The following is a 22,809-nucleotide window of genomic DNA, read 5'->3' as shown; positions in this document are numbered from 1 at the left end:
TTTAAAATCTGCACCTTTATTATCCAACAACCAATGAATTAGGTGAAAGATTTGTGTAATCCTTGAAACATTTTTAAAAACTTCAAAGGAACAAGGTTCATTATCACATCATGTGAATAACTTTTTGGCCTCTTGTAGAAACACTACTCATGCGACTACCCAAAATTCACCTGCGTTGCTACTCTTAAAGAGAAAGTTGAGAACTATGTTTGATTTTGTTATTACCTCCAGAAACTTAAAAGATAGTTGAATGTCAAGAGCAATCTTGAGACGTGAGGGCTAAACAATGCTCATTTCAACAAGGTGGTCAAATGTTAGTGCGTAACAATGCCACAGTTGAGAAATGGGTACCAGCCACAGTTTTAGCAAAAACAATTTTTTACACCGTTCAGATCATGATGAACTAGCCTGGTGACATCATGTTGACCAATTGTTATCATCTCAAAATGCTTTCTCCGAACCATCTCAAGTACCACTTCTTTAGTCTCTGGTGTTGTAAAGATTACAGTAAAAAGTCTGACAACACCAGGTTTTAGTCCAACCTATTTATTTGATAATATACTCACAAGCTTTCGGGGTTAGCCCCTTCGTCAGGTGAATGGAGAGTTCTGGCCTCAGACAGAGCATATAAAGCACAGACAGTTTAGAGATTACTGATTAGAAAGATTACTACAGAGGACTTGGTTGAATTGGGATTGCCCGATTATTGTGTCTTAGCTTCAATACCGTACAAGAATAATGCAGAATTAGTTCTAAGAGAAGAATTATCGACTGAAGTTCCAAATCATACTTCTAGAGTCAAGAACAACCAAGAGGAATAGACATCCTCTCGATTTGATTTTCTTATTGACTGTGTATAATGCTTAATGATGCATAGTACTGTGTCTAGAGTATCATTGTAATAATTCTTTGTCATGACCACAGTGGGGAGGGATGTTATATATTTAAACAGGTTACACGAATGCCTTACAGGCTGATCACTTGATTTGATAGTGATGTCATTGGGATGTTGCCACAGGCTGCTGTTTTACTTTCAGTTTGTACTCTATGCGGAGAACTTCACACCGAGAATAAATCTGTTGCTACTTTGAATCTATGTGTGCAAACCGCATTCTTTTTGTTAAAACCCACAACCCCTAACATAGTTGGGACATTACATCTCTCTGGTTTTTTTTGCTTTTATTTTCAGCCCAAGAGTGAAATGTTGAATTTCTTTAATGATTATTGGCAGTACTTAGCGCACATTATACTTGCTGTGCATTTTGTAACAAAGCCTTGTGTATCTGTCGACTAAAATATTACTCACTGGCTTCATCCGAATCATAAAGATCTCCATCCTCATTCTCCTCCTGCTGCTGCTGCTGCTGTTGTCGTGTGGAAGGAGGCAGTGCTGAGGCCACACTTGGTGCTGTATACTGTGGGTGCTGGCGGACAGCTCTCTCCTCCTTCTTCACCGGGGTGTAACTTGCATCAGGTGGTGGGGTAGACTGATTGGTCACTGAATGCGACAAGGAGGGAGGACCTCCCACTGCAGAGAGAAAACAAACAAAGAAAGCAGGGAACAATTATTTTTTCTTCACTTCAGATTGAGGAGCTGCTGGATGGTAGAATGTTCCAAGATGAATCTAGGGATTCAGAAGCAGGAAGAACTGAAATGAGAAATGAGACACTGAAAATGGAACTGCTCATAACCATTCTTACTTGACATTTGCTCTGGATATATGGGAGTCAATCCCTGACCTGGCCTATGGGTTCCTGGAGCACCTGTGAACAGGGAGATCAGAAAGATGTCAGTCTAGTTAGCCTGAAGAGTCAGCAACTCTCTCACATTGACAGTAGAAAAGGAACCAGAATGGAGTTCCATGAAAGAGCCCTAATGAATTTTAAATGGGAAGGACATTCTTAAAAGATCAGTTTCTACTGAAAAATATACCTGTCCGTTCCATACAAAAGTAAAATACTTGCCATTATTGAGTTCTTCTATTTCTAGTCATGAGGATTCAAACTGTATCTTACTTGCTGTCTAGCAAATGTGGTAATGACAGTGACTGGGGCTTGAATGTGCATCCAAGGTAAAATAGGGATTCAGTGAGCGTAGGTGGGAGAAGCTTTAAGACTGCCTGAGAGTGAATAGAGAGCCCTTGCCCATGGGAAACCATATTTGAGTTTGGATTTCTGCATCTCTACTCAACAACATTAGACACTGGATTTGAAGGCAGGATGGCAAGATATTGGTGCAGTATGCAAAGTGTTTTGAAATTGTAGATTTTTAAAAAATGTCTGGCATGGACAGCAAGGTATCCATGGTATAAAGAATAGTTTAGCACCAAGGAAGACCTGATAAAGCATTTTTTTCCTCCATCAAAGTAAGTTCTACCTTTATTTTCCAAATCAAATTTGAGCAAGGGTAGTTTCCCTGGACTTTCCTTTCTCTAGGAGTGAAACTCTATTTTGGGGAAACCCTATCCATTTTCTCAGAAGGCCGTGTTGCTCAGAGTTGAGGAGATTTATGATTGGATTTCAATGTATTGAAATCAGCTGGGTTGATAGTCAGTGAAATCCAATCAGATTAGATGAATATGCAGGGTAGATGCAGGTAAGATATTTCTCTTGGATAGGGAGTCTTTTATTTTAAAGTTTATTTATTAGTTGTCACAAGTAGGCTTACATTAATACTGCAATGAAGTTATTGTGAAAATCCCCTAGTTGCCATACTCTGGCGCCTGTTCGGGTACACTGAGGGAGAATTTAGCATGGTCAGTGCATCTAACCAGGATGTCCTTTGGACTGTGGGAGGAAACTGGAACAGCTGAAGGAAACCTGCACAGACATGCGAGAGAACATGCAGACTCTGCACAGACGGTGACCCAAAGCGGGACCTGGGCCCCTGGCGCTGTGAGGCAGCAGTGCTAATGACTGTGCCACCCCAGGGGACACAATTTCACAATAAAGGGAAACCAGGAACAAGATGAGGAGAAATTTCTTTACACGGAGGGTTGTGAATCTTTGGAATTCTCTACCCAAAAAGGCTGTGGAAGTTCAGTCAGTATGTATGTTTAAGGTAGAGATCGATAGATTTCTGATTAACAATGACATGAATGATAATGGGGATAATATGGGCAAAAAGCATTAAAATGCCTGATCGGTCATGATTGCATTGAATGGCGGCAGAGCAGGCATGATGGGCTGAATGGCTTACTCCTGTTCCTATGTTCTTAATCACTTCTTCACAGGGAGTTGAATGGTATGGAGGGGACACAACTCTGATGAGAGATGTGCATTGGGCAGTGTACACAGTCGTCTTCTAGTGAGTGACCTTGGAAACATCGCTCCACCTGATTTCAGTCTCCTGTCGAAACCTACAGGAAGCACTGAATGGCTGGAGATCAAAAGGAATGCTCATCCACATGCAAAGAAATGATTGGGAGGGCATTTTAGACAGTGGAAGGAACATTTCCTCTTGACCTGCAAGATAGCCAAAGAAAATCACCCCAAGTTCCTACCTGCCTTAAGAACCCTGTAGGGGGTCCCAGCTTGCCTTTCACCATGTTGAATTGACTGGCGGTGCAGACATAGCAAGGAGCCTTTTGAAATCAGGCCCTGATGATGTCAAGCACTGTTACTTAGTAGGGGTCCCACTTGTTTAAGAGAGGTTAAAATGATTACCTGCTGAAAAGGAGCAGAATTGGAGAGGAAGGTGGTCAGTTAGCTGCTGCAACCATTTTCAACTGATACTCGCCCAATTTATTTTCTTTGAATATTCACATGTGGATAACACTGGCCAACCCTCTCGTGGTTTCTTCTCCTTACATCTGTTCGTTGAAAATCTAATTAATTTCAAAGGTTTCCACTCCAACTCGTTCTTACCCTAGGGCCAGGGAGAGAAGCCCAGGCGCTTTTCTTGTTTTAGGGTGCTGAAGTGCCCCCTACTCCCACCTTTAACCTTTCCCCTCTCGTCCTTTAAGTGTCCAGGATTGGGAATCATAATCACAGTGGGGTCCAGTTGTTTATATAAGTTCAGCAAAACTTCTTGGTTTTTGTACTCTCTGCCTCCATTTAGAATGTCCATTGAAAGCTCCAGTTTCAGTATAATACACTCTTATAACCACAGCTTTCCAAGACTATTACATGCAACTTGATGATTCATAATGTGTAACCAGTTCTGCTTCTCTGTATCTGGCCCTATACAATATCTAGTCAGCGACATCTAAAAGAATTGAACCTCACAAGCAATGTGAACAGCAAACCAATGTAAAAATGAGAATATTTTGAACCAACAGTGATATGTTCCATTGGCACGTAACTCCTGGTTTCACTTCCAAATTGAAAAATGGCAAAGTTTACAGCAAATTAGCACCAATGTTCACAGAAAAAATACATTTTGCATTAAGTGATAAATATTTTCTCACTTTAAATTTGAAACTAACCACACTTATAAATGCCCAGCATGGAGCATGTAATATGAGTGTGAAATATTGTGGATGCTGGAAATTTGAAATTATAAACAGAAAATTCTAGAAATACCCAGACCAGACAGCATCTGTGAAGAGAGCAACAGGGTTAATGCGAAGGTCCATGATGTTCACTAGTCCTGTTGGAGGATCACTGACCTCTTTCTTTCTACGTAGATGCTGCCAGATATGCTGAGCATTTTTAGCCCTTCCTGTTTCAAGTGGAGCAAAAATGACCCTGTTTTTACCCACCCTCCAAAAAGCAACCAGACTTCTTTTGAGCTTTTCACAAGAACCCTGCAGTGGCTGCCTGAGTCATGGTTTAGTACAACATCAAACATGGTTTTCAAAAAAAATGCTTAAGATACAAGGAAAACATATATACCTGACGGAGCCAACAAAAGATCTATGTCAAAGCAATAAATTGATAATTAAAAAAAATTAATAAAAATAACCATTAAAGCAGCAGAACTAACTTATAAAACCCTTCTTGTCTTTTCACTTAAAAGCAGAGGGAGAAAAAGACAGACTAGTCTCAAAACTTGGTCATCAGAGAAAGTCGGGGGGGGGGGGTGCGCGGTGAGAAACAAGATTGAAGGAGTTGGATTTAACTAACACTGACCTTTTGTTTACCACTGGTGGTGCAAACTCCAAGCTGGCCTCCTGGAATTCGTGTGAAAGTGGGTGTTGGAAGCAGGTTGGCTTTCAGCTTTGGTTTTCCTCCTCTACCCAGCTAGTGTGGATAGGATTTTGGGGAGGGAGGAGCACGGCATGGGTACGTGTTTTGCACCCCTAGCCAGTACAGCTACAACACTGCCATAAACCCAGCAATGTGGAACATTGTCCAGTTATGCTCTGTACACACAAAGCAGGACAAACCCAACCCGATCAATTACCACCCCATCAGTCTACTCTTGATCATCAGCAAAGTGATGGCTGGGGATATCAACAGTGGTAGCAAGTGGCACTTACTCAGCAATAACTTGCTCACCTGATGCTTTGTTTGGGTTCTGTCAGGGTCAATCAGATCCTGACTTCATTACAGCCTTGGTTCAAACATCAACAAAAGCGCTGAGCTTGAGGTGAGATGAGAGTACGACTGTCCTTGACATCAAGGCAGCATTTGACTGAATTTGGCATCAAAGAGTCTTAGCAAAACTGAGTCAATGGGAATGAGGGAGAAAGCTCTCCACTGGTTGGTAGTCAACTTAGCTTAAGATGCTTGTGGTTGTTGGACATTGATCATCTTGGTTCCAAGACACCATTGCAGGAGTTCCTCAGGGTAGTGTCCTAGGCCAAAACATCTTCAGCTCTTTCATCAATGACCTTCCTTCCATCATAAGCTCAGAAGTGGGGAGGTTCACTGATTATATAGTGTTCAGCATCATTTACAACTCCTGAGATACTGAAGCAGTCCATGTCCAAATGGAGCAAGACCTGGACAATTTCCAGGTCTGACAAGTGGCAAATAACATTCATTCCACATTGTCAGGCAAAGATTATCTCCAACAAGAGAGAATCTAGCCATCGCCCCTTGACATTCAATGCCATTACCATCACTGAATCTTCCACTACTAACATCTTGGCGTTACCATTGACCAGAAACTGAACTGGACTAGACTAACCATATGAATCCTTGGCTATAACAGCAGGTCAGAGGTTAGGAATCTTGCAGCAACTAACTCCCCTCTTGATTCCTCAAAGCCTGTCCACCATCTACAAGCCACAAATCAGGAGGCTGGAATAGTCTCCACTTGCCTGGATGAGTACAGCTCCAACAACACTAAAGAAGATGGATACTATCCAGGACAAAACAGTCTGACACGTTGGCACCTCATTCACAAACATTCACTCTCTCCACCACTGATGCACATTGGCAGAATTTTGTACTGTCTACAAGATGCACTAGAGGACTTGGGGAACTCATCAAAGCTCCTAAGGCAGCACTATCCAAACCCATAACCACTACCATTTAGAAGGACAAGGATTACAAACACATGAGAAGCTGACACACAGGAAACCACCACCTGCAAGTTCCTCTCCAAGCCCCACACTACTGATTTGGAAATACTGGGCATGATCTACTGGCTCATCACACTGGTGGAATCTTCTGGTCCTTTCGAGAATGTGTATCTGGAGGCATGAGGTGGAATCAATGGGAAGTCGTAATCCTCCCTAACGGACTATGGGTATAGCTACACCAGATGAACTGCAGCAGTTCAGGAAGTCAGCTCTCCACCACCTTCTCAAGGGTAATTGGGCAATAAATACTGGCCTAACCAGCGACGCCCATGTCCCGTGAATTAATTTTAAAAATATTACATTCCCCCAAGGGTTCATGATCAGTGAATCAATAGGATGTGCCAACATAGAGCCCCAGGCTATGATACAGTGAAAATAAACAGGTGGGATGCAGAACATCTTGTAGACAGTACAAAATTCTGCCACTGTGCATCAGCGGTGGAGAGAGTGAATGTTTGTGAATGAGGTGCCAATGTATCAGACTGTTTTGTCCTGGATGGTATCCATCTTCTTTAGTGTTGTTGGAGCTGCACTCATCCAGGCAAGTGGAGACTATTCCAGACTCCTGATTTGTGGCTTGTAGATGGTGGACAGGCTTTGAGGAATCAAGAGGGGAGTTAGTTGCTGCAGGATTCCTAACCTCTGACCTGCTGTTATAGCCAAGGATTCATATGGTTAGTCCAGTTCAGTTTCTGGTCAATGGTAACGCCAAGATGTTAATAGTGCACAATCCATTACTCAACCAGTCATCAACTATCTGTTGGGAACCTGTTTCATTATATTGATGAAAATATTTTTCGCAGGATACAGCAATATGGTGGCACTCCATACTAACACTGAGAGTAGTGGCTGGAGGGGGTTGGAAATGGCCTGGCCCAAGGGCCAAAAGGCCCTCGCACCAATGAGGGAGGAGGGTTGTGAAGGGCTGGAGAGGTGTAGCACTAGATATCTACTTTCTACAGAATAACAGGCCTTACCATGCTCCTTGACATGTTCTCTCTCATTTCTGTCTCAAAGAACAACCATCCAAGTAATTCCAAGAGCTTTCACAACATCTTTGAACTTTGATATCAATCTTTTGCAACAATTAACAAGTTGCAACAACCACCCTTAAAGCCAGATCAGTATATTTGCATGTGTAATTCTGCATGTATTGAGATTTTACTCAGCTACTCAGTAGCTATGTCTAATGCCTTAAGATTCCAGGCCTTCTTTTCCGTCTGTAAAATACCTGCAATAGATTTCATGTCTCAATTTACCACCTTTTGTTCCACCTAACTGAAAGGAGCTTGAAGTCTGACTCAAATTCAATTTAAGGCCAAAACTGGGGGCCATGAACAAACCAGGCTGGGTATGTTGCCCTGCCACTGCCCTCCTAGCTTTGAGTTCAGCAGACGTGATAGGGGTTTTGTGGGTGTGGAAGACTTGGAAACAGTGGCTATAAAGGAAGATGTGTGGAAATTTGAAAGTCCCGGAGTTACTGAGAAAGACTCTGTATCGTTTATTGATTTTACATCATAGAATCCCTACAGTGGAGAAAGAGGCCATTCGGCCCGTCAATAGGCACCAACAACAATTCCACTCAGGCTCTTTCTCCCATAACGCCATGTATTTAGCACAGCCAGTCAACTTAATCTGCACATCTTTGGACTGCAGGAAGAAACCAGAGCACCTGAACGAGACCCACACGGAAACTAGGAGAATGTGAAAACTTTGCATAGTGAACCGAGGCTGGAAGCAGCAGTGCTAACCACTATGCCAACATGCTTCCCTAACTTGTACTTGAACTTATAAATGGGAAGAGAACATATAAAAGTTAAAGCAAGATACTGTGGATGCTGGAATCTGAAACAAAAACAGAAAATGCTGGAAAACTCAGCAAGTCTGACAGTATCTGTGGAGAGAGAATAGAGCCAACGTTTTGAATCAGGATGACGCTTCATTGTGACTCAAAATGTTAGCTCCATTCTCTCTCTGCAGATGCTGTCCAAACTGTTGAGTTTCTCTCATTTTCAGTGAACGGACAAAGGTTGATCACTTCTGATTTCCAGCAAAAAAAATTACAGAATTCTTCACCGCATTCAGAAAGCTCAGTAAGAAGTCTCATAACACCAGGTTAAAGTCCAACAAGTTTATTTGGAATCTCAAGCTTTTGGAGCGCTGATCTTTCCTCAGGTGAGGCTCACCTGATGAAGGAGCAGCACTCCGAAAGATTGTGATGCCAAATAAAGCTGTTGGACTTTAACTTGGAGTTGTGGGACTTCTTACTGTGCCCACCTCCAGTCTGACACCAGCATTTCCATATCTTAAAAAAGCTCATAGGACATTGAGCTTTTCTCTACTCAGTAAAATAATTTTCTTCACTCAGTAAAACATTAAAACAGTGGGTGAACATCTTGGGGACAGCGATCATAACTCTATCTCCTTTACGCTAGCATTGGAAAGAGATAGGATCAGGCAAGTTAGGAAAGTGTTTATCTAAGGCGAAATATGAAGCCACCAGGAAGGAAATTAGACGAATAAATTGGAAAGAGGTGTTCTCGGGGAAAAAGTACCGAAGTAAAGTGGCAGATTTTCAAGGAATGTTTGTTTAGAGTTCTGCACGACAACGTTCTGATGAGACAGGGAGATTTTGGTAGGTTACGGGAACTGTGGTGCACAAAAATCATAATGAACCTAGTCAAAAAGAAAAGTAAAGCGTACAGAAGGTTCAGAGAGCTGGGAGATGTTAGGGATCTAGAGGAGTATACGGCTTATAGGAAGAAACTTAAGAAGGAAATTAGGAGAGCCAGAAGGGGTCATGAGAAGGCCTTGGCATGTAAGATTAAGGAGAACCCTAAGGCGTTCTACAAATATGTGAAGAGTAAAAAGATGAGATGTGAAGAAATAGGAGCTATAAAATGTGAAGGTGGGAAAGTTTGTATAGAACTGGTAGAAATAGCAGAGGTGCTTAATGAATACTTTACCTCGGTATTCACGGTTGAAGAAGATCTGGGTGGTTATACTGCAGGCTTGTGGCAGACTGAGAAGAGTATGCGGACATTAAGAAAGAGGATGTGTTGGAAGTTTTGGATAGCATCACGATAGATAAATTGCCGGAACCGGATGGGATGTACCCCAGGTTACTGTGGGAGGCCAGGGAGGAGATTGCAGAACCTCTGGCGATGATCTTTACATGGATCGATGGAGACAGGAGAGGATTGGAGGATTGCGAATGTGGTTCCTATATTCAAGAAAGGAAATAGGGATAGCCCAGGAAATTACTGACCAGTGAGTCTAACCTCAGTGGTTGGTAAGTTGATGGAGAAGATTCTGAGGGACAGGATTTATGAACATTTAGAGCAGTTTAATATGCTCAATAGTAGTCAGCATGGCTTTATCAAAGGCAGATCGTGCCTTACGAGCCTGGTTGAGTTCTTTGAAAAAGTGACTAAATACATTGAACATAAGAACATAAGAAATAGGAGCAGGAGTAGGCCATCTAGCCCTTCGAGCCTGCCCCGCCATTCAATAAGATCATGATCTGTCACTGCTCAGTTCCACTTTCCCACTTTCTCCCCATAACCCTTAATCCCCTCTCTTATCAAAAACCCATCAACCCACGTCTTAAAAATATTTAGCGAGGCAGCCTCCACCACTTCAACGGGCAGAGAATTCCAGAGATTCACCACCCTTTGAGTGAAGAAGTTCCTCCTCAACTCCATTCTAAACCGCCCCCCTTTTATCTTGAGGCTGTGCCCCCTAGTCCTACTGTCTTTTTTGAGCGGGAAGAGTCTCTCCACCTCTATCCTATCCATCCCATTCATCATCTTATACGTCTCAATGAGATCTCCCCTCATTCTTCTAAACTCTAACGAGTACAAGCCCTTGATGAAGGAAGAGCGGTAGATGTGATTTATATGGACTTCAGCCAGGCATTCGATAAGATCCCCCATGCAAGACTTCTTGAGAAAGTGAGAGGGCATGGGATCCAAGGGGCTGTTACCTTGTGGATCCAGAACTGGCTTGCCCGCAGAAGGCAGAGAGTGGTTGTAGATGGGATGGATAGGATAGAGGTGGAGAGACTCTTCCCGCTCAAAAAAGACAGTAGGACTAGGGGGCACAGCCTCAAGATAAAGGGGGGGCGGTTTAGAACAGAGTTGAGGAGGAACTTCTTCACTCAAAGGGTGGTGAATCTCTGGAATTCTCTGCCCGTTGAAGTGGTGGAGGCTGCCTCGCTAAATATTTTTAAGAAGCGGGTTGATGGGTTTTTGATAAGAGAGGGGATTAAGGGTTATGGGGAGAGGGCGGGAAAGTGGAACTGAGCCACGACAGATCAGCCATGATCTTATTGAATGGCGGGGCAGGCTCGAAGAGCCAGATGGCCTACTCCTGCTCCTATTTCTTATGTTCTTATGTTCTTTTTCTGCATGGAGGTTGGTCACCAGTGGAGTGCCCCAGGGATCTGTCCTGGGACCCTTGCTGTTTGTAATTTTCATAAATGACCTGGATGAGGAAATGGAGGGATGGGTTGGTAAGTTTGCTGACGACACGAAGGTTGGTGGTGTTGTAGATAGTTTGGAGGGATGTCAGAGGTTGCAGCATGACATCGATAGGATGCAAGGCTGGGCGGAGAAGTGGCAGATGGACTTCAACGCAGATAAATGTGTAGTGGTCCATTTCGGCAGGTCAAATGGGATGAAGGAGTATAATATCAAGGGTAAGACTCTTAGCAGCGTGTAAGATCAGAAGGACTTTGGGGTCTGGGTCCATAGGACTCTTAAATCGGCCTCGCAGGTAGAGGTTGTGGTTAAGAAGGCGTATGGTGTACTGGCCTTCATCAATCAAAGGATTGAGTTTAGGAGTCGGGAGATAATGTTGCAGCTTTGTAAGACCCTAGTCAGACGTCCCTTGGAATACTGTGCTCAGTTCTGGTCGCCTCATTACAGGAACGATATGGAAGTTATTGAAAGGGTGCAGAGGATGTTGCCTGGATTGGGTGGCATGTCTTATGAGGATAGGTTGAGGGAGCTTGGTTTTTTCTCCTTAGAGAGACGAAGGATGAGAGGTGACCTGATAGAAGTGTATAAGATGTTGAGAGGTATAGATCGGGTGGATTCTCAGAGGCTTTTTCCAAGGGCTGGAATGGTTGCTACAAGAGGACACAGGTTTAAGGTGCTGGGAGTAGGTACAGAAGAGATATTAGGGGGTAAGTTTTTCACTCAGAGGGTGGTGGGTGAGTGGAATCGGCTGCCGTCGGTGGTGGTGGAGGCAAATTCGATAGGGTCTTTCAAGGGACTTCTGGATGAGTACATGGAACTTAATAGAATTGAGGGTTATAGGTAAGCCTAGTAGGTATGGATATCATTGGCGCAACTTGTGGGCTGAAGAGCCTGTTTATGCTGTAGTTTTTCTATGTTCTGTTATACTGTAATTAGCTTTAAAGGGCAAGATGTTATAACACTTGTTAGTGGCAAAAAAATCAAAACATAATCTTCATTAACTCAACATCAGCAGACTGAAGATCAAACATGCAGCTATTTTGAAAAGTCTTATTCACTAAAGTACTTTTAAGAAATAGATTCAGAACAATCTTGATTTTCTTCAATTAGTATTCTAAAATAAATTTGACAACTCATTCTTGCTGTTAATTTAGACTGGTGAATTTTTGTTTAACAACTGAGTTCATTGAATCAAGTCTGAATGGAAATTTCTGTGAAATAAGATAAACGGGCACGTTTTATGACCTGTTTCGTCACAGTACAACGAGCTGTCCAAGTGGCCTGACCAAGAAGGAGATACCAAGGTGGTATGGTATTGTTAAAAGGCTGTTGAAAAGCCTAGGCTGCTGAGTGAGTTGGGTAGTGAGGATCTGGAAGAGGAGAATATGAGAGCGTGCATAGTAGGAACGGAGAAGGGCTGATTACAGCATTGTGTAGAGTGTGGATGGAGGGCAGAGAGGATTCACTCTGTCACTAGGGCAAATAAGAACAAAGAAAATTAAAGCACAAGAACAGGACCTTCGGCCCTTGAAGCCTGCACCGAGCAAACTGCCTGACTTAACTAAAACCCCCTATCCTTCCAGGGACCGTATCCCTCTCTTCCCATCCTATTCATATATTTGTCAAGACGTCCCTTAAAAGCCACTACCATATCCACTTCCACTACCTCCCCCAGCAGCAAGTTCCAGGCACCCACCACCTTCTGTGTAAAAAGAAAAAAGAAATCTGCCTTGTACATCTTTTAAACCTTGCCCCTTGCACCTTAAACCTATGCCTCCTAGTATTTGACTCTTCCAGCCTGGGAAAATGGAAGGCTTATTTGAAACATATGTAGTACATCAGATATAACAATAACATTTATTTTAAAAACACAGCATTTCAGTTTTTCGTATGATAGTATTGTGTATTAATGCTGATTTATTTTCACTGGTCATTTAGTTAATTTTCAAGAGTTTTTTAATATATTCGGTCATGGGACATGGATGTCTCTGGCAACGCCTGAAGTTGTTGCCAGTCCCTAATTTTGCATGACATGTTAGTGCTGAGCTAAAAATGTGGCAACACTGGAAATAATTTGCATAGCACTGTTCACTTTGCATGTACATGATACACGGTGATCTGTTGTTGGTATACACTTCACATACACTAACTGCATTGAATGCTGAAATGCTGAGGTCACATTGGTGATTTGATGCATATTTCCATAATCTTAATGGTAATAGAGGACAAACAAAGGGAGAATTGATGTTTCTACCCACTTGCAGGCTAATAATGCAACCTATTTGAAGGAGTCTAGAATCATTTGTATGCAGTGGAGATGATAAAGTGCTGGAAAAAATGACATAATTCCTCATCACAGAAGGTGATGTCAACCATTAATAACGCATTCTATTCCTTGAGGTACTTACCTGCTTGAGGTGGCTGTGCTGGGTTAGTTTGGTGTGGAGTGGAGGATGGTCGTGAACCTTGAGCTGAAATGCTGCGTTGTTCACCTGAGGAAGGAGAGCAAGTGAGAACAAGTGTCAACAGGAAGTAATGGACAAAAAAACTTTAAAGACCAAACTCAATGGTAATTATGTCATAATCCAGACAAAAATGGAATGATGTGCATGTTAAATCATTTAAGTGACAAAAGTTCAGCAACTAATGCTTTTCCTCAAAATACTAACTAAACATTTGATTAGTTTTAATGCTCAGAACCTGTATTAAATTGCAATTCATAACATTTCTCTGGCACTTATAACACTAAATCCACTCAAAATGTTTCACACAATGACTAACATATCTGCTGTTGTATTTGAAACACATTTTGGATGAGCAATATTGCATCCGTATTAATGAGATAAATAACTGGTTACTTTACTTTGCCTGGGTGTTGGCTTAAGAAAATTTGTTGATCTAGTTACCAGGAGAGATAAAGGTTTTTAACAATAGCTCTGAGGGATATCTCACACTTGACTGTGCTTGGAACTATTTACTTTGAAGAGAAGTCTCAAAAAAATTAAGTATTCAAGATACTTAAAAGTTTAAATAATCAATACCCTAATATGTTCAAGATTGCCCTCCTGGGATTTGGGAAATGTATGTTCAGCAGGTCTCTCAAAGAGGTCCCGCAACTTAAATGCTGTGTACTGTGGAATTGACGCAAGGAAGCATGGAGGGTTAAAAACTAATGGATCTTTATGTAAAAGGTTTGTTCATCATAGGCTGTTCTTTATGGCAGTTTCCCATGCTAGCAACCAGTGATGTCACCAGTGATGAGATGTACATATATTAATACACAGTGCTTAGTGCAGTTACTAAGACTTGATGTAAAAAGAAAACATTTCCTCCCCCTTCAAACTCGAATGGGCGGCATGTTAGCACAACACCAAGAACGCGGGTTCAATTTTTGGCTTGGATTACTGTCTGTGTGAAGTTTGCACATTCTCCCCATGTCTGCATGGGTTTCCTCTGGGTGCTCCTCTTTCATCCCACAGTCCAAAGATGCGCGGGTTAGGTGGATTGGCCATGCTAAATTGTCCCTTAGTGTCAAGGGGACTAGCTGGTTAAATGCATGGGGTTGTGGGGATAGGGTCTGGGTGGGGTTGTGGGGATAGGGTCTGGGTGGGGTTGTGGTCTGTGTAGACTTGATGGAACAAATAGCCTCTTTCTATGATCCTATGAAACTGAACATCCTCAACAATATTAACCACTGTAACATGAACAATAATCAAAAGAAAAGTTTTTTTTAAAGTTTATTTATTAGTCAAAAGTAAGTCTTACATTAACACTGCAACGAAGTTTCTGTGAAATTCCCTTAGTCGCCATACTCCGACGTCTGTTCGGGCCAATGCACCTAACCAGCACGTCTTTCAGATTGTGGGAGGAAACTGGAGCACTCGGAGGAAACCCACGCAGACATTGGAAGAATGTGCAAACTCTGCACATTCAGTGACCCAAACTGGGAATCGAACCTGGGTCCCTGGTGCGGTGAGGCAGCAGTGCTAATCACTGTGCTGCCCACCATTAATCAATAAGTCAGAGAGTTTGGAGTTCATCGCTGTCAGAATGGTTGACGGTGAACGTTTGGCGCCGCCTTCTTTGTGCTTGTTGTAACCTCTGGCATTTTCGTCTTTGTACAAACTTCATCAGTGGTTGTTTTGACCAGTGTTGATGTGGTAACTAGAACTTGGTTCTGAGCTTGGTCTGATGGTAAAGTGTTGTCTTCCTCAATCATGTCTATCGGTGTCAGGGTTTCAGAAAGATTCAGGTCAGGACTTTGTCCAGTTGAATAAAATTTTCAGCAAGTTCCATTTCCAGTGGATAGGTTCTCCCTGCCAACAGCTGGTCCGCATGCGGCCTCCACATGACATTATCTCTGGTCTGGATAGTATGAGATAGGTTCAGTCTTTGCACAGATCATGGTATGAACCCATTTCTCTTCTGTGGAGTAATTCCAACACTCCTTGTTGTTGCTGGAAGACACAATGTTCTGCTTTATTTGCCTGCTGTTGTATCTGTTCTTGTTGTTTCTGATTAATGTATTTTGTGTTCAGAGATTTTACAAACCTGGTTGATAGCTGCGAGGGTGTCCCACCAGTTCACGGTGGTGTATAATTTTGTTGACAGGAATGGTGTGGGGATCCACATGCAAAACCCAGTGAGAATAGTAACCAGTCCAGTCATAATAGAACATGCATTAATGACTATTTATTACAATAAAGAAAAGACGTGTAGGAGAGGATTTTCCAGCCATGCTCACCCCAAGGCCAGAAAATCCTGCCCGAGGTCAATGGACATTTGCATGGTCCATGTCCCCCCAGGTATGATTCCTGTGGTGGGCAGGATGGGAAAATTCTACTCTTGTACACTATAATGATCTAATAGAGTTACATAACTACTAAACACACCTATACAGTTTATGTAGAAATTATCTTTTTGATCAAAAATACACTCATGAGGTCTGAACTCTTTCAGGATTTCCCTCTAACCAGACAACATCCAACTCACAAGTCTATAAATAAAGACCAGTTTCAGTTACCACACTGTATATGATTGAATACTTATGTTGCAGAACATCACTTCGTTGTTCAGCAAAGATATGGTTTTAACTACTTCTCCTAAGATTTCTATGCTCTTGCTTCTGTACTGCTAGCTAGAACTGGCTTCAAGGTTACTAGATGGAAAGATGCCCCTCAGGCTGCTAGATAGAATCTGTCTCCTTGCTTTCACAAAGCTTGTCAACTATACTATCATTTCTCTATGATGGTTCTTTCTGTATATTGGCTGTCTGTACCCCCCCAGCCTCTGAAGTTCTAAAAGATTAACATATGCATGCCTTTCCTGGATAGCGTAATTGTCTACCAGTGTTTCTATTAGCAGGACAATGTATTCTTTTGGTGCGTCCACAGCTACTAATCTTGTTATTGGGATTTACATCCTGTGAAATACCTTTTAAAATGCTGGTGGCTTTTATTCTGCTGGCACACTGATGATGTGTTATCCTTTCTTAGAAACGAAGGCGGTATTTTATCATTTTTTGTCTAAGTGCTGGGTGGACTTGAAACTGGGAGAGTTTCAGATCCATCTTTTGGGCATGTTTTTAGGCCTCCCCGTATGCACTCTGGCTGTAAAATTCTGAGCGAGCTATTGCTCACTGCAGAAGCAGGGGTTAATGCACTCGAAAGCCTGCAGAGGAAGGGAGTGCGCCTGTGCAGGGCACCCAAGTAACAGGGGTCTGACAGACAGAGTTGTCAGGCCCCTGCTACTGCAGGCAGCCTAAAGCAGTATTTTTTCCCCCCATCCTCTATCCCAACTGCAATTGCGGGGACCCGTGACTGTAGATGCAGTCCCCACTGACCCTGCTGCCCAGGCCGATCACGTGCCCACCAATCGTTGCACAGTGGCAGTGGACTCCCTCTCCCTCCACCTACCAGTTGCTGCAGAGTGGCAGCAGGCCTCCTCTCTCCATTAGCCATGCTCCCTAGCACTGCCAGGTGGGCATTGCCAAGGTGGCACTGCCAGTCTAGCACTGCCCAAAGGGCAGCCCCTTTTGCCCTGCCCTCCACAGGAGGCCTCAATGGCTTCCGGCTCCACCAGTGAGGCCAAGTCGATTGTTCCCTGTCCATGGGGAGTATGTCTATTCCTCACCAGTGCAAACCTTTCCCGCCAAGGTAATAAAGGCAGGCGAGCTCGGATGACTGAGTATGTAAATGCTTAGTTTAATAAATTTGAATACATTAACCTGCCTCGCGCCCATTTCTGATGAGAGACTGGCGGTGCCAGAAGGAACTGACTGTCTGCAATGGGTAGGGTTTTGACCATTCCTACCACTCCTTCTCTTGTCTTCAGGCTAATTACTAAGCTTACATTTATTGGAGGTATTTCTTTTCTTTTGTTTCTCGGTGAACGCTGCAAATAAACACCTTTCTCTTGCACCATCTCTTCTGGGCAACAAATATCTCTCTGTCCCACAGCATTGGGGCCAAGACAAGGCTACTTAAGAGGAAGCGCAATCTCGGGATGAACTCAGTGGGTCTGGAGGTCTGGAGTGCATCTGCTTAAATGCAAGGAGCGTAACAGGCATGACAGATAAACTTACAGCCTTAATACATGCGCAGAACTTAGATGTGGTTGCACTGACAGAGACTTAGTTTAAAAAAAGGACAGGACTGGCAGCTGAATACTATGGGCTATAAGTATTTTAGGCGAGATAGAGGAGGGGCTAGCAGAGGTGGGGAAGTAGAAGTACTGGTTAGGGAGCATATTGCAGCAATAGAGAGGGAAGGTTATGTAACGAGACACTGTGCGTAGAGCGCAGAAACAGGAAGGGCGCACTTTGCTGGAGGTATACTACAGGCCTCCCAATAGCCCATGGGAAATTGTACAAATTTAAGGAGATTCTGGATAGATGTAGAAAAAAGAGTTGTTGTAGTGGGAGACTTTAATTTCCCTCATATAGACCGGAAATCCCTTACAGCTGAGGGTCCAGATGGGAAGGAATTTGTAAAGTGTGTCCAGGAAGGTTCTTTGGAACAATATGTTGATAGTCCAACTATAGAGAGAGCTTTACTGGACCTAGTACTGGGGACTGAGCCCAGTCAGGTCATCAAAGTTTCAGTGGGGGAACATGTGGTGAACAGGGACCACAATTCTGTAAACTTTTAGATAGTCATGGAAAAGTAAGAGTGTTGTTCTATGGGTAAGGTGCTGAATTGGGGGAAGGCTAACTACAGCCGGATTTGGCAGGATTTGGTGGTTGTTGATTGGAAGAGGCTGTTCGAGGGTAAATCCACATCTGGCATGTGGGAGTCTTTTAAGGAGTGGTTGATAGCTGTGCAGGACAGGCATTGCTTGTAAAAAGGAAGGACAGAAATGGTAGAATTTGAGAGCCATGGATAATCGGAGAAATTGTGGATCTAATCAAAAAGGAAAAAGAGGCGTACATAAGGTCCAGGCAGCTAAAAACAGATGAAGCACTGGAGGAATACAGAGAAAGTAGAAAAGAACTCAAACAGGGAGTTAGAAGGGCAAAAAGGGGTCACGAAATGTCCTTGACAGACAGGATTAAGGTGACTCCCAAGACATTTTATACATACGTTAGGAACAAAAGGGTTGTCAGAGAAAGAACATAAGAACATAAGAAATAGGAGCAGGAGTAGGCCATCTAGCCCTTCGAGCCTGCCCCGCCATTCAATAAGATCATGGCTGATCTGTTGTGGCTCAGTTCCACTTTCCCGCCCTCTCCCCATAACCCTTAATCCCCTCTCTTATCAAGAACCCATCAACCCGCTTCTTAAAAATATTTAGCGAGGCAGCCTCCACCACTTCAACGGGCAGAGAATTCCAGAGATTCACCACCCTTTGAGTGAAGAAGTTCCTCCTCAACTCCGTTCTAAACCGGAGTTGAGGAGGAACTTCTTCACTCAAAGGGTGGTGAATCTCTGGAATTCTCTGCCCGTTGAAGTGGTGGAGGCTGCCTCGCTAAATATTTTTAAGAAGCGGGTTGATGGGTTCTTGATAAGAGAGGGGATTAAGGGTTATGGGGAGAGGGCGGGAAAGTGGAACTGAGCCACAACAGATCAGCCATGATCTTATTGAATGGCGGGGCAGGCTCGAAGGGCTAGATGGCCTACTCCTGCTCCTATTTCTTATGTTCTTATGTTCTTTCTCTGACAACCCTTTTGTTCCTAACGTATGTATAAAATGTCTTGGGAGTCACCTTAATCCACATTTTGTGAGTCAGACTTCTTAAGAACAAAGGGGGAGAATTATGCTTAGAACCCATTACTTTGCGTCAGTCTTCACAAAGAAGAGGGACACGTTGATTAGTAGTGCCTCGGAGGGATGTATAGGCCCGTTAGAACAAATCACAATTGCAAGGGAGGAAGTGTTAGGTGTTTTAGGAAGCTTTAAGCCAGACGGCACCTGTCCTAGATTACTGAGGGAGACGACAGATGAAATTGCTGGGCCTCTAACAGAAATCTTTGTTTCTTCATTGGACACAGGTGCGATCCCAGCGGATTGGAGGATTGCAAATGTGGTCCTGTTATTTAAGAAGGGTAGCAAGGATAATCTGGATAATTATAGGCCAGTGAGCTTGATGTCCGTGGTAGGGAAATTTTGGAGAAGCTTTTTAGAGATAGGATCTATACACATTTAGAACTGAATAGTCTCATTAGTGATAGACAACATGGTTTTGTATGAAGGAGGTCATGCCTCACAAATTTGGTTGAGTTTTTTTGAGGAGGTGACAAAAATGATTGACGAGGGAAGGGCCGTGGATGTCGTCTACATGGATTTTAGTAAAGTGTTTGATAAGGTCCCTCACGGCCGGCTGGTGCAAAAGGTTAAATCTCATGGGATCAAAGGTGAACTAGCTAGGTGGGTACAGAACTGGCTTGGCCATAGAAAGAGGGTAGCAGTGGAGAGGTCTGTGACTAGTGGTGTTCCGCAGGGCTCTGTACTGGGACCACTGCTGTTTGTGATATATATAAATGATTTGGAAGAAGATGTAGCTGGTCTGATTAGTAAGTTTGCGGACGACACAAAAATTGCTGGAGTTGCGGATGTGATGAACATTGTCAGAGAATATAGCAGGATATATAGATAGGCTGGAAGATTGGCGGATGGAATATAATCCAGATAAATGTGAAATGATGCATTTTGGTAGACCTAATGCAGAGGGGAGCTGTATAATAAATGGCAGAGCCATCAGGAGTATAGATACAGAGGGATCTGGGTGTGCAAGTCCACTGATCCTTAAATGTGGCATCACAGGTGGAAAAGGTGGTGAAGAAGGCATATGGCATACTTGCCTTTATTGGATGGGACATAGAGTATAAAAGTTGGCATATGATGTTGCAGTTATATAGAATGTTGGTTAGGCCACATTTGGAATACTGCATCCACTTCTGGTCGCCACACTACCAGAAGGACGTGAAGGCTTTGGAGAGCATGCAGAAAATGTTTACCAGGATGTTGCCTAGTATGAAGGATCTTAGCTATGACGTAAGATTGGGTAAACTGGGGTTGTTCTCTTTTGAAAGATGGAGGTTGAGGGGCGACCTAATAGAAGTTTATAAAATTATGAAGGGCATAGATAGGGTGAACAGTTGGAAGCTTTCTCCCAGGTTGGAAGTGACATACACAAGGGGTCACAAGTTCAAGGTAAGGGGGGGCAAGGTTCAATACAGATATGCGGGGGACGTATTTCACACAGAGAGTGGTGGGGGCCTGGAATGCACTACCAAGCGAGGTGGTTGAGGCAGATACTTTAGGAACATTTATCTAGATAGCCACATGAACAGACTGGGAATAGAGGGATACAAACTGATGGTCTAGTTGGGAACACATGATCAGTGTAGGCTTGGAGGGCCGAAGGTCTTGTTCCTGTGCTGATTTGTTCTTTGTTCTTTGTTTATTAGGGATTGTCTTGCATTGGTATCTCATAATATTTTAATCTCTTTCCCATTCCATTCTGCCTACAAGGTAAAATTTTACCATTGTACACAGAACAGATTTTCAGGCCACTCTCGCCTCAAGATTAGAAAATCCCGCCAATAATGATTCCTGTAGTGGGTGGGATGGAAATACTCCACCCAAAATTTTTGAATACATCCATCATCCACTGGTTATTCTGCCCCTGCATAAGTGGTGCACACCTTGTTGTCCCTTTTGTCTTCCCTTTGTCTCAGTGTACCAATCAAACTAGCTTTTCTCATTCCCTTTTTTTAAGTTTCCTTTGCCCTCTGTACCATTTGATAACCCCACCCCAATGACAGTTTAATCTCAAGCATATGATCTGATGAGGCCTGTTTATTGTAATGCCAACATCTGACTCTTTGCCTATTTCTCATCCCTCTCTCTCTGTGCATCGTCTCTCTGGCACATCCTCGTGTTTTCTCTCTCTCTGGCACATTCTCTCTCTCTCTCTCTCTCTGGTATGTCCTCACTCTCTCTCTTTCTTTGGTGCATCCTCTCTCTCACTCTCACTCTCTGGCATGTTGTCTCACTCGCGCTCTCTCACTGGCGTGTCCTCTCTGGCACGCCCCCCTCCCTCTCTCACTGGCGCCGCCCCCCACCTCTCTCTCTCTCTCTCTGGTGCGCCCCCCCGCCTCTTTCTCTCTCTCTCTCTCTCTCTCTCTGGCGCGCCCCCCCGCCTCTCTCTCTCTCTCTCTCTGGCACGCCCCCCCGCCACTCTGTCTCTCTCTCTGGCGCCCCCTCCCCCCCTCTCTCTCTCTCTCTCTGGCGCCCCCCGCCCCTCTCTCTCTCTGGCGCGCCCCCCCTCCTCTCTCTGGCGCGCCCCCCCTCTCTCTCTCTGACGTGCCCCACCCCTCGCCCTCTCTCTGGCGTGCCCCCCCACCCCTCGCCCTCTCTCTCTGGCGCGCCCCCCTCGCCCTCTCTCTCTGGCGCGCCCCCCTCGCCCTCTCTCTCTGGCGCCCCCCCCCCCCCCCCCCCCCGCCTCTCTCTCTCTCTCTCTGGCACGCCCGCGCGCCCCCTCGCTCTCTCTCTCTCTCTCTCTGGCGCGCCCCCTCGCCTTCTCTCCCTCTGGCGCGCCCCCCTCGCCCTCTCTCTCTCTGGCGCGCCCCCCTCGCCCTCTCTCCCTCTGGCGCGCCCCCCCTCGCCCTCTCTCCCTCTGGCGCGCCCCCCTCGCCCTCTCTCCCTCTGGCGCGCCCCCCTCGCCCTCTCTCCCTCTGGCGCGCCCCCCTCGCCCTCTCTCCCTCTGGCGCGCCCCCCTCGCCCTCTCTCCCTCTGGCGCGCCCCCCTCGCCCTCTCTCCCTCTGGCGCGCCCCCCTCGCCCTCTCTCCCTCTGGCGCGCCCCCCTCGCCCTCTCTCCCTCTGGCGCGCCCCCCTCGCCCTCTCTCCCTCTGGCGCGCCCCCCTCGCCCTCTCTCCCTCTGGCGCGCCCCCCTCGCCCTCTCTCCCTCTGGCGCGCCCCCCTCGCCCTCTCTCCTCTGGCGCGCCCTCTCTCTCTCTCTCTCTCTCTCCCCTGGCGCGTCCCCTCGCTCTCTCTCTCTCTGGCGCGCTCGCTCTCTCTCTCTCTGGCGCGCCCTTCTCTTCTCTCTCTCTGGCGCGTGCTGTCTCTCTCTCTGGCGCGCCTCTCTCTCTCTCTCTCTCTCCCTGGCGCGTCCTCTCTCTCTCTCTCTCTCTGGCGCGTGCTGTCTCTCTCTCTGGCGCGTCCTCTCTCTCTCTCTCTCTCTGGCGTCCGTGTCTCTGTCTCTCTCTCTGGCGCGTCCTCTCTCTCTCTCTCTCTCTGGCGGGTCCTCTCTCTCTCTCTCTCTCTGGCGGGTCCTCTCTGTCTCTCTCTCTCTCTCTGGCGGGTCCTCTCTCTCTCTCTCTCTCTCTGGCGGGTCCTCTCTCTCTCTCTCTCTC

At 44.8% G+C, this 22,809-nt stretch overlaps 1 protein-coding gene across 1 annotated transcript in view; it reads right to left on the bottom strand.

Moving 5' to 3' along the window:
• The window catches only part of LOC145355775 (rabphilin-3A-like), a 180,128-nt gene that overhangs the window by 46,298 nt on the left and 111,021 nt on the right, over window positions 1–22,809 (bottom strand). Inside the window, exons 10-12 of the mRNA XM_080208131.1 lie at window positions 13,363–13,446; window positions 1,702–1,764; window positions 1,307–1,528 (exon numbers count right to left, since the gene is read on the bottom strand). Coding sequence (XP_080064257.1) covers window positions 1,307–1,528; window positions 1,702–1,764; window positions 13,363–13,446 — 369 coding nt within the window. The remainder of the gene's footprint in view (window positions 1–1,306; window positions 1,529–1,701; window positions 1,765–13,362; window positions 13,447–22,809) is intronic.

This window comes from Carcharhinus amblyrhynchos, chromosome 20, assembly GCF_965287045.1.
Source record: "Carcharhinus amblyrhynchos chromosome 20, sCarAmb.v2.hapA, whole genome shotgun sequence".
NCBI classification, from domain to species: Eukaryota; Metazoa; Chordata; class Chondrichthyes; order Carcharhiniformes; family Carcharhinidae; genus Carcharhinus; species Carcharhinus amblyrhynchos.
The sequence above is the reverse complement of the archived record's forward strand: the minus strand, read 5'-3'. Positions and strand labels throughout refer to the sequence as shown.